This window comes from Trichechus manatus, unplaced genomic scaffold (genome assembly GCF_000243295.1).
Source record: "Trichechus manatus latirostris isolate Lorelei unplaced genomic scaffold, TriManLat1.0 scaffold00071, whole genome shotgun sequence".
Taxonomy (NCBI): Eukaryota; Metazoa; Chordata; class Mammalia; order Sirenia; family Trichechidae; genus Trichechus; species Trichechus manatus.
In genome coordinates this window covers 7319573-7331789 of record NW_004444007.1, presented here as the reverse complement: position 1 = coordinate 7331789, position 12217 = coordinate 7319573, and the positions used below count along the sequence as shown (strand labels likewise).

Below are 12217 nucleotides of genomic sequence, written 5' to 3'. Positions count from 1 at the left end.
TTTGAAGAGCATAGGTGTTTGATTTTTAGAAGATCCCAGTTATCTAGCTTATCTGTTGGGGTTTGTGCGTTGATGGTTATGGTTTGTATCCTGTTAATGCCATGTATTAAGTCCTGAAGTGTTGGTCCTACTTTTTCTTCTATGAACTTTATAGTTTTAGGCTTTATATTCAGGTCTTCGATCCATTTTGAAGTAGTTTTTGTATACGGTGTGAGGTATGGGTTCAGTAAGTATTTTTTGAGTGCCTGATATTTACCAGGCACTCTTGGAAGTATTGGAGGTAAAGTAGTGATAAAACTGACACAAAATTCCTCTACTACTTTTATTCCAGGCCAAGAGACAATAAACAAAATAAAAAATAAAATGGATGTTATGTGAGATGGTGGTAAATGTGATGGAGAAAAATAAAGCAGGGAATGGAGCTTGTGTGTTTGGGGATTGTTACAATTTAGATGGGGTGGAGGCCTCGATGAGAAGGCGTTATTGAGTAAAGATGTAAAGGAAGTGAGGAAACAAATAGTTTGGTCACTTAGGGAAAGAGCAGTCCCACAAAAAACAGCCAAGTATGTAAGTGCTGAGGTGGGAGTAGGCCTAGTGTGTTTGAGTTACAAAAAGGAGGCCGTGTGCCCACAGTGGAAGTGAGGGAGAAGAAATAGACCTGTTTTCTTTCTCTCTGCCGTTTTTAAACAGAGATCTTTTTAAATCCAAGCTGATCTTACATTAACTGTGTGTGTGTGTGTGTGTGTGTGTGTGTGTGTGTATTTTAGTCTCTAGGGAAAGAATACACTGTAGGTGGCATATATGTTAATTATTTTGCAAACAAAATTAACTAACTCAAATGATGTTTTTTAAAAGTTTAAATTATGCCATTTGTTTATGGGAAGGGATATTTCTACCTAATATCTTCTTGCTTGATTGTCGACGTTCAGAGTGAGTCTATTAAAATGAAGGCCAGCCCCTAGTCCCATTTACTTAGCTCCAACTCCCCTTCTTTTTCTTCTGCTTCAACTCCCCTTCAGCCCCACTGGCGTTCTCAGGATTCCTCTAATACTCCAGGCACATTTCTGCCTCAGGCCTTCAGTTTATGGTGTCTTCTAGCCTGGAACACTTCCCAGGTGTGCACATGGCTCACCTCCCCTCCTTACTTTTGCTGTTAAGTCACCTTTGTCATGATGTCTGCCCTGAACACCCTTTAAAAAATTAACACTGCCTCCTGTACTCCCATTTCCCCTTCCATACTCTATTTTTCCCCCCAGTACTTACCATCTTCTAACATGTTGTGTAATTTAGTTATTTATTATGTGGTTTTTTTGGTCAGTTTCTTCCAGCTAGAAGGCAGACTCCATGAGGTCAGGGCTTCTGTCTTTTTTGTTCGCAGATACAGTCTAACTGTCCAACATCGGCCTGGCACAGGTCAGTGAATATTTGTGGAATGAATCAGTGCATTGTGTGTGTGTTGCGTTTATTTCATAGGTACAGGTATGTGTGTGGTATATGATTTGTTTTATAGTAGCAGGAAATTTGTTCAGAGCAGTTACCACGCCAACCATACTTGGAAGAACATTTAAACAGTAGTCTCTCTTCAGCTTGTGATTGATCATTGTGCTTTCGTTATTTCAGACCTTCAGCTGTCTAGACTGTTAACCCTAAGAACTTGTCTAGACTGTTAACCCTACTAACTTCTCTTGCACTAGCAAAAATGCCTACCTTCAAGTTTGAGCTTGGCCTGGTTAAATATCATATTTGCTTTTCCCAAAAGTTCATTTTACCCACGTATAGCTGGTTCTTCCAGTGTTATATCTCTGTGAGTGAATATTTAGAAGATCCATTTGGATACTGTTAAAGGACTCAAATAACTTTAAATTCAGAATCTTCTTCAGTCTTAATGTAATATTGACGTATTTATTATTTTGAATTTCATTGTAAGTTTGATTCATTGACCCTCACTATCATAGTTCTATTTACTAGCTTTGTAACCTGCAACAGGTGACTCAATCTCTCTGGGCTTACTTGTTCATCTGTACAGTGGGGTTCATCGTACCGCCTAACCCACAGGGTTACTGTGAGCATGAATGAGATGATCGAAGTAAGGTGTTTAGTCCCTTAATAAGTTTTCAATGATGTTATCTCAATGATGATGACACAGTTGCTACTGATGCTGGCTGCTAAGAGTGGAAAAACTGGTAGAGGCTTTTGCTTCACATTGAAGCTGGAAAAGTTTAGGTAGGGGTTGAGCAGATCTTACTTCCTTTGACATGATAGGAATCCTGGTTACTCACGAAGTAGTTCCAAAGAACCACCTTTATATACAACTGTATACAATTCAAAAATTTAAAAGACACCTAAAGTGATTATGAACATATTGATTCATATTCATAGATAGTAAGGTGTAATGATCGCAAACACCTGCACAAGAATGAATAAGATTTCTTTTAGGCTAGATCAATCATATATGTATTCTGATTTATTCATTTTCATAGCCTGATAGTGTAGCAGTTCTTTATATGAGTGTAGCAGCTTATTTATTTTCCTGTTGATAGATTGTTTTCAACTTTTTGTTGTCTTTCTTTTGTCCATGTTAAAATTTTTCTATAAAGTTAATAACTAGGAGACAAATTTTTGGGTTGTGAGTTACACGCCTGCTTTACTAGATATCCCCAAATTGTTTACAAAAGACTTTGTAACAATTTACACTCCTGATGGCAGTATATAGAGATCCAGGTGCCCTCTATCTTTATTAATATTTGGCATTATTAGATTTTTAAGTTTGTGAAATAGTGTCTCATTAGGATTTTAATTTGTATTCCTCTGATCAGAATGGGCATCTTTTCATATATTTAAAGGACCTTCATCTTTCCTGTTCTTTCAATTACCTGTTTGCGTCTTTACCTGATTTTGTATTTGGTTGCCATTTTCTTATGTAGTTTTAGAAGTTCTTTGTAAACTGTGGATACTAGTATTTTGTCACTTTTTGAAACAAATATTAAGGAGATTGGAACTTCCTCTTCTGGATGTTTCTTCTCCAGCCAGACTTTGTGCTTTTCTAGTTGCTTCTGTGCCCAGGTTATACACCTAAAGCTCCACAGGAGCGCATGCTCAAAGTTTTAAATTTACCAAGATTTCCTCTCCTGGTTATTGCTTGAAATGATACTATATTTTCAAATAAATCAGAGGTCATTTAGTGTACATCTCCCTTTGTAGTAAAAAATGAGGCCAGTAGATGTGAGTATTAAAGGCAGAGCTGGAAATAGAACTCTGCCTGTCTGGTATTTTTGCTGGTAAACGGAGATTATGAAGAACTGGTAGATTAGCCCTAAAACTGACAACACTGTATAGCTTAAAAATTTCTCACTTTTGTACTTATTCCATCAAACAGAAGGAACTAAACTGATAGATAATGAACACAAACTAACCAGCCAACCAACCAACAGAACACCCATTGAAACCAAAAGAATACCAGTTATATGAAGACAGATTTTGTCTTAATATAAGGAAGGACTTTCTTAAAATTAAGGCTGGTCAAAATGGGCCACATTATCTCATAAAATTGTGAACTTCTTTTCACTGCTAGTATTCATGCAGAGTATGAATGACTACTAACAATCATAGACTATTAGGCTTATTTAAGCCATTCTTTTTATAGGTGAGGAAACTAGGTCTGGATGTCTCAGCCATGGCAGTTTGAAGCTGATGTAGGATAAAAAACAAACAAACCCATTGCTGTTGAGTTGATTCCGACTCATAGCGACCCTATAGGACAGAGTAGAACTGCCCCATAGGGTTTCCAAGGAGCGACTGGTAGATTCAAACCACTGACCTTTAGGTTAGCAGGCGAGCTCTTAACCACTGCACTACTTCATTTAGGCCAGTGTGGCTTCTAGTTTGTTACATTTATTGTCTTCCGGGAGTGGGGTGGTGGAGGTACATGAGAGGATTCCTGCATTAGGCAGGAAGAGTTAGATGACAACCTCTCAGGTATTTTCCAATTCTGCTTCTAGGTATTTTGATTCTGACTGTACTTTGATCCCATCTTAGATTCCCCATTATTACTTTTATAACATTTGTCACAAATATTATAACATTTATTAACATGACACTCTCCAGGGCATTGACAGTGTCCTGTGTATTTATTTCCATCCATAGCTCCTGGCCAGAGTAGGTACTTAATAAATATTTTGCTGTATAAGTAGATGCCTGTAATAGGTAACAGGAAAGAAAAAAAAAGAAGCAGCAGCAGAAATGGCAAGAGTGAGAAAGAATAGAACCTTTACAGAAAAATGTTACTTCGGAGATTCTGAGAGTAGATAAAGTATAAGAAAAGAGCCATAAAAACAAATGAGGTTATATATGAAAGTAATTGCCTTCAAATGCTATTGCTACCAAAATTTAGGCATTGTAAGAGGTTGGCAGTTTGAATCCACCAGCCATTCCTTGGAAACCCTATGGGGCAGTTCTGCTTTGTCCTGTAGGGTCGCTATGAGTCGGAATCAACTCGATGGCAATGGGTTTGGTGTTTTGGTTTCTCCTGTTATCACATCAGAAGAAACGAGGAAAGATGGAAGCAACAGTTTAGGTAGGCAGTGGAAACAAGGGCACAGATGATGGGAACATCAGAACTGAAACTTTAAATGTGAACGTGAACTTAGACACTGACTAAATTTGGAAAATGTCTGGAAGTGTTTGGAGTATGTCTGGAAATACCACCCACTTTCAGATGTGATTATACAGATAAATGAGAGACAGAAGAGAGGAAATACTGTAAAATCTGATTCAATTACTGTGATGTTTAAGGATGTACTAGCGTGTTGGCCTTCCTTATGTAATTTCTGAGGTTTTTTTTTTTTTTTTTTGGATTATGGCTATCTGTGAAGCTTTATGGTTTTATGGAAAGATTAAGATAAATTATAGTGAGTACTAACCTATATTTCTGTTTTTTATTTTGTTTAGACTTGGGAAGATCCCCATCAAAAAGATAAGGGCACAGACTGCTGTGGAGATAACGATCCTATTGATGTTTGTGAAATAGGCTCAAAGGTTTGTTTTATTTACTATGTTAATTCTTACATGTGTTCCTGTTTATTCATGCCATAAACTTGCAGTTCTTCTCTGCAGGCACCAGTTCTTCAACTCTTCAAAATTCTAGCCCTCTAATATCAGTCCCTTCTTGAATCTTTACTTCCTTCTCTTAAACCAGGCGTTGGCAAGCTACAGCGTGTGGGCCAAATCCAGCCCACCACTTTTGTAAATAAAGTTTTATTGGAAGACAGCTGTGCCCATTCAGTTACATATTGTCTATGACTGCCACAACAGCAGAGCTGAGTAGTCATAGCAGAGATCTTAGGGTTCACAAAGCCTAGAATATTTACTGTGTGCCCCTTTATAGAAAAAGTTTGTAGACTTCTGTCTTCAATTCTCTTGTCCATTATCCAGGCAGAAACTTCAGTAGTGAAGAAAGCTAGTTGGCATTCTTTTTTGTACCCGCATCCAGGCTGCCATGTCCTACTGGGGAAAAACAAACCCCACAAACCCACACAATTCTTCTGTGTGTCCTTAGTCCTTTCTCCTGTTTTCTCCTGCTTCTATTGCTGATATTTCTTGTTCTCTGCACATGTTCAACTCTTGCTACTTTCTTCTTGTTCTCAGCAGAAAATCTTGTCCTTAATTTTGTAGAGTCTCTTGTACAGGAGTCGCTATGAGTTGGAATGGACTTGACAGCACATAACAACAAGAGAAACCAACAGATAAGAACTCCCTCACCTGTCCTCCTCATACTGTACCTGCAAATATTATTTCTTCCCTTTGTTCTATTACTGTGAGTGTTGTCTTTCTTATCTAAGACCAGGGCTTCCTGTGCTCTAGATTGTGTCCCGTCCTGCCTCTTGAGTAACGATATTTTCTTATCACTTCTCTTTCCTGTATTTACCACTTATCTTTCTTTACTGGCTTCCTCCCATATGCCTCCTCTCTTCTTCCCCTTCACATGAAGACTCAAAAAGTTTTCAACACTCATCTCTATTTCCTACTTTCCACTTAATCTTCTTACTTTGGTAGAGGGTCAGTGAAAAAGAGGAAGACCTCTTGACACAGTGGCTGCAACAATAGACTCAGACATAACAATGATTGTAAGGATGGCACAGGACCAGACAGTGTTTTGTTCTTTTGTACGTAGGGGTCACCATGAGCTGGAACCCACTTGATGTCACCTAACAACAACAACTTAATCTTCTACCCATTGCAAAATTGTTTCCATCCTCATTATTTCAATGAAACTACTCTCATTGAGGTTAGTGGTATCTTTTCTTTTAGCCAAATCCAATAGGCCGGTTTATAGGCTTTGTCTAACTTGAATTTACCTTAGCATTGTGTACTTTTAACCTCATCTTCCCTCTTGAAACGATCTGTTTGCTTGACTTTCATTATATCTTGATATTTTGGATTTTCTCTTATCATTCTGGTTCCTTCTCCTTGGTTTCTTTTGCCAACTCCTTTTCTTCTGCCTACCCAATAACTATTGATTAACTTAAGGGTTGTACCCTTGCCCCTCTCCTTTTCTCCCCCTATAGGGACTCCCTTGGTGATCCAATCTCAAGAATTCATGATTTTGCTCCCAAATTGATATCTTCTGCTCAGACCCATACACTCAACTGCCTACATCTACACTTGGTTGTCACCCAGGCGATTCAAACTCAGCGTGTCCAAAACTGAATTCATTATTTCCACCCCTCTAAATATATTTAGTTTCAGTGAATGACATCTCTCCTCTTCCCTGGATTCTTAAGCCAGAAATCCAGGAGTTATTCTTGATTCTTCTTTGCTTTTCCTCATCTGTTAATCATAAAGTACTCATTCTGTGTCCTAAATAGCCTTTAAATCTGCCTACTTCTTTCCATTCTCACTGCTACTAGCCTAGTCTGGTCCACTGTTATTTCTCACTAGTATTATTACTGCAGCTAACCAGTTTCCTTGCTGAGTATTGTTTTCCCTACCATCGCTTATTTCAAACTCTTTTCCTGCTTTACTCTTTCAGGACCTGGTTCCTACCTCTTTTTCTGACTTCTCTTGCACACTACCTTCTAGCGCTACTCTTTCAATTCCTGTAGTACATCTTGCTCTTGTCTAGGCCTTTGCACAAACTGTCCCTTCTGTGTAGAATAGATTTTTCTTCCGCCTTCTCTTTACTTTTCTCTTTCATTTCACTTCTCCTTACTCATCCTTTGGATCTCAGCTAAAATATCACTTTCTCTGGAATGCTTTCTTTGATCCTTTGTAGACCAAAATAATCGCCATAGTATTAACTATGCTTTGTTGTTTGTTAATTGTCTTCTCTTTGAGATGACAGCTCTGTGAGGATAAGACTTCACTCACCATTGTAACTATTAATAGTGCTTAACTCGGTGCCTGACACATTTAATAAAAAAAAAAAAAAGCTGTTGAGTTGATTTCGACTCATGGCAACCTTGTGTGTTATAGAACAGAACTGAGCTTCATAGGGTTTTCTTGGCTGTAATTTTTACAGAAGCAGATCGCCAGGCCTTTCTTCTGCAGTGCCGCTGGATGGGTTTGAACCACCAACCTTTAGGTCAGTAGTTGAGCACAAACTGTTTGCGTCACCCAGGGACCTTGCCTGACATGTAGCATATTCTTAATTTAAGAAATACCAGATTGAATTATTGAGTTATATTCTTCTAGTTTAGATTAAGTCATTTATGCCTGGAAGCTCACATTAGCACTTACAGACTTCTAGAATATTATTTACTAAATAGTTACTGCTGACTGTTCATCAGTTTATTTACCATATTGTTTTGTGGCTTTACTGTCTTTTTCTTCTTCCTCATTCTCCCTTCTTATTTTTCCTCCTTTTCTTCTTCATCCTCTTGTATCTTTTACTTTCTTCCTTTTGCTTTTTTTCCCCGGGTCTTCCTCTTCCTTCATCTTTTCTTCTCCCTTCTATTCTTCTTCTCCCCAGGATTCCTCCTCCCCTCCTTCCCTTATTTCTCCCTCCTTGTTACTCCTTTTCTGCAGGTGGGAGATCTCCATTCAAACTTGTATTTCTAGTTTTTAACATTCAAATTGGGGTTAGAATTATTTTTGTGTATGTGTGTGAGATTCCATAATTCCTGTCTCTCTCCAGCCAAATTGTTAGCTTTTTTCCAAATTTAAGCTGTAGCTTACAAATTTAGTTTTGGACATTTTCTCTCCAGAGGATAGTAAAGTTGTATGTAAAATGAATGGATCAGGAGGAAAAATCAAACCCGGTGCCGTTGAATTGATTCCAACTCATAGCAACCCAATAGCACGGAGTAGAACTGGCCCATAGGGTTTCCAAGGAGCGCCCGGTGGATTTGAACTGCGGATCTTTTGGTCAGCAGCTGTAGCCCTTAACCACTACCCACCAGGGTGAAGCATATAGATATTTTAATGAGTACCTCCTGTGTTTTAGATGCTGTGCTAGGTACTTTAAGTAGGTACTTTCCCATGTCTTATTTCATGATAAGTAAGGGTTACTAAATTAAATAACATTACATTGATGGAAAGATTATATATTAGAAAACTTTTATTCTGAGGAAGTATTCCCTGGGGCCATTCAGTTCATATTTAGTTCAAGTTATTAAGTTAATTTAAACCCTTATGCAAGTATTAGGTGTGAATAAAAATACTGAATGGAAGCATCTTATTTTCAACCATGTGAAAATTTGTCAGTGAGCATGTCATTAATGAAACTGGTAACTGAAAGAACTCATATGAAAATGTATGTACCTGATAAATTGATTTGACTTAGTAACACTACTTTGTTACTGACAAAACAAATGGATCACCCTAAGAAAACTTAATATATCGATTTTTAAATAAACCTGCCAAAGTATGCAGAATAACATTAAAGGCTTTAAATATAAGTGATTTTTAATATGGTGTATATAATCAAATAATAATCTCGAAAGCATTTTTGCCTGGTACGTGGAAAGGTTGGTGCGTAGTAGATGCTTATTATCTAATTACTGACAAATATATTGACTATTATTTTATGTGTAAATGTATTAATTATAAATGGGCTGATGAGTATTCTTCCGGTTTAATGTAGACCATAATATCATAAGGTATAGGAAAAATTCCTATGGACCAAGAGTAGGAAAGACATCCTAGAATCATAGAATTATTACAAGTCATATGAAAGGAAAAATGAATTTCTAGGCACTACAATTGTCAGGAAGTAAAATATTGCTAGTTTATTCTAGAACTCACCATTTTGTAGATCTGGTTACTATTTAAACCTGTGTTGTTGTTAGGTGCTGTCAGGTCGACTCCAACTCATAGTAACCTTATGTAAAATGTTATACAGTCCTAATAATCACTAAAAGCAAATGATCACTAAAATGTAATTTTTTTTTCCTTCCATGGGAACAGATTTCTTATTTTTGCCTGGTTCTGTTTTTATCTTTGACTGAAATTCCTTCTTTTTAGGGATTTTATTTATGTTTTCTTCAGTGTTCTTTATTGTACAAGAAAAAAATTACTTTTTTTTATTGTGCTTTAAGTGAAAGTTTACAGTTCAAGTTGGTTTCTCATACAAAAATTTATACACACATTGTTATGTGACCCTAGTTGCTCTCCCTGTAATGTGACAGCACACTTTCTACCCCGGATTTCCCATGTCCATTCAACCAGCTCCTGTCCCTTTTTGCCTTCTCATCTCACCTCCAAACAGGAACTGCCCATTTAGTCTGATTATCTACTTGAGCAAAGAAGCACTCTCTTCACGAGTATCATTTTATGTCATATCCAGTCTAATCTTTGTCTGAAGAGTTCGCTTCAGAAATGGTTTCAGTTCTGGGCTAACAGAGAGTCTGGAGGCCATGTCTTCTGGGGTCCCACCAGTCTCAGTCAGACCATTAAGTCTGGTCTTTTTACTAGAATTTGTGTTCTATACCCCACTTTTCTCCTGCTCCATCAGGGACTCTCTGTTGTGTTCCATGCCAGGGCAGTCATTTGTGGTAGCCAGACACCATTTAGTTCTTCTGGTCTCAGGCTGATGGAGTCTCTGGTTTATGTGGCCCTTACTGTCTCTTGGGCTAATATTTTCCTTGTGTCTTTGGTGTTCTTCATTCTCCTTTGCTCCAGGAGAGTGGGGACCAATTGATGCATCTTAGGTGGCTGCTCGTTAGCTTTTAAGACCCCAGACGCCACTCACCAAAAAGAGATGCAGAACCTTTTCTTAATAAACTTCATTATGCCAATTGACCTAGATGTCCCCTGAAAGCATGGTCCCCAGATCGCTGCCCCTGCTACTCTGTCCCTCGAAGTGTTTGGTTGTATTCAGGAAACTTCTTAGCTCTTCATTTAGTCCAGTTGTGCTGACTTCCCCTGTAGTATGTGTTGTCCTTCCCTTCACCTAAGATAATTGTCTACTATCTAGTTAGTAAATAACCCTCTCCCTCCCTCCCCACCCTGATAACCATCAAAAAATGTTTTCTTCTCTGTTTAAACCTTTTCTTGAGTTCTTATAATAGTGGTCTTATACAATATTAGTCCTTTTGCGACTGACTAAATTCACTCAGCATAATGCCTTCCAGATTCCTCCATGTTATGTTTCACAGATTCATTGTTGTTCTTTATCGTTGCGTAGTATTCGGTTGTGTCAGTATACCATAATTTGTTTATCCATTCGTCCATTGATAGGCACCTGGATTGTTTCCATCTTTTTGGTATCGTGAAGAGTGATGCAGTGAACATGGGTGTGCATATATCTATTCATGTGACGGCTCTTATTTCTCTAGGATATATTCTAAGGAGTGGGAATGCTGGATTATATGATACTTCTATTTCTAGCTTTTTAAGGAAGTGCCAAATCGATTTCCAAAGTGGTTGTACTGTTTTACATTCCCACCGACAATGTATAAGTGTTCCAGTCTCTCCACAACCTCTCTAGCGTTTATTATTTTGTATTAATGCTAGCCTTGTTGGGATGAGATGGTATCTCATTGTAGTTTTGATTTGCAGTTTTCTAACGGCTAACGATTGTTAGCATTTCCTCATGTGTCTGTTAGCCTGAATATCTTCTTTGGTGAAGTGCCTGTTCATGTCCTTTGCCCATTTTTTAATTGGGTTGTTTGTCTTTTTGTTGTTGAGGTTTTGCAGTATCTTGTAGATTTTTGAGATTAGACACTGATTGGATTTGTCGTAGCCAAAAATTTTTTCCCAGTCTGTAGGTTGTATTTTTACTCTTTTGGTGAAGTCTTCTGATGAGCATAAGTGTTAGCTTTTTAGGAGCTCCCAGTTATCTATTTTCTTTTCTAGTATTTGTGCATTGTTACTTATGGTTCGTAATGTGTTTATGCCAGGTATTAGGGCTCCTAGCGTTGTCTCTGTTTTTTCTTCCATGATCTTTATTGTTTTTGATTTTATATTTAGGTCTTTGATCCATTTTGAGTTAGTTTTTGTGCATGGTATGAGGTATGGGTCTTGTTTCAGTTTTTTGCAGAAGGATATCCAGTTATGCCAGCACCATTTGTTAAAGAGACTTGTCTTTTCCCCAGTTAATGGACTTTGGGCCTTTGTCAAATATCAGCTGCTCAAAGGTGTATTGTACAAGAAAATTTTAACTATTTAATAGAAATTAACTCAAACAGAAACCTTATTCTTACAATCTTGCTGTCCTAGTAAATCATACTGTTTTTATCTTTCTCTTTCAATAAATATGTAAACATTTTAATTTTGTTGGTCATTTTTTCCAGTTTATTTTGTACTATTGAATTGATACACTTAAAATTTTTTCTGAATATAGATTTTCCTTTTTAATTTCTTGTGGATGAGGTAGGCAACATTTCTAAGATTACCCCCCAAAGATGTCCCCCCCCATCTCTATTGTCTGTGAATATAATGAGATATTACTACCTTGATATGTTATGTTATATGGCACAGTTTACTTTAAAGTAGGGAGATTGTCCCAGATTATCTGTCCAGGCCCAGTATAATTACATGAGTCCTGAAAAGCAAAGAGCTTTCCCTGCCTGGCAGCAGAAGAGGAAATCAGAGATTCAAAGTTTGAGAGGTCTGGCACACCATTGCTGATTTGAAGATGTGACAGATTTGAAGATGCGTATGAAATTTAAAGATGGCGGAAGGAGGGCATGTGAGAAAGAATGTGGCGGGTTTCTAGTTGCAGAGAACATTCCTGGGCTGATATCCAGCAAGGAAACGAGGACCTCAGTGCTACAGCTGC

At 37.7% G+C, this 12217-nt stretch overlaps 1 protein-coding gene across 4 annotated transcripts in view; it reads left to right on the top strand.

Moving 5' to 3' along the window:
* Positions 1–12217, top strand: part of PPA2 (inorganic pyrophosphatase 2) — a 127135-nt gene that overhangs the window by 36922 nt on the left and 77996 nt on the right. For all 4 annotated transcript variants that reach the window (XM_004380203.3, XM_023734764.1, XM_023734763.1 and 1 more), the window contains one exon: positions 4948–5034. In XM_004380203.3, the coding sequence (XP_004380260.2) occupies positions 4948–5034 (87 nt within the window). The remainder of the gene's footprint in view (positions 1–4947; positions 5035–12217) is intronic.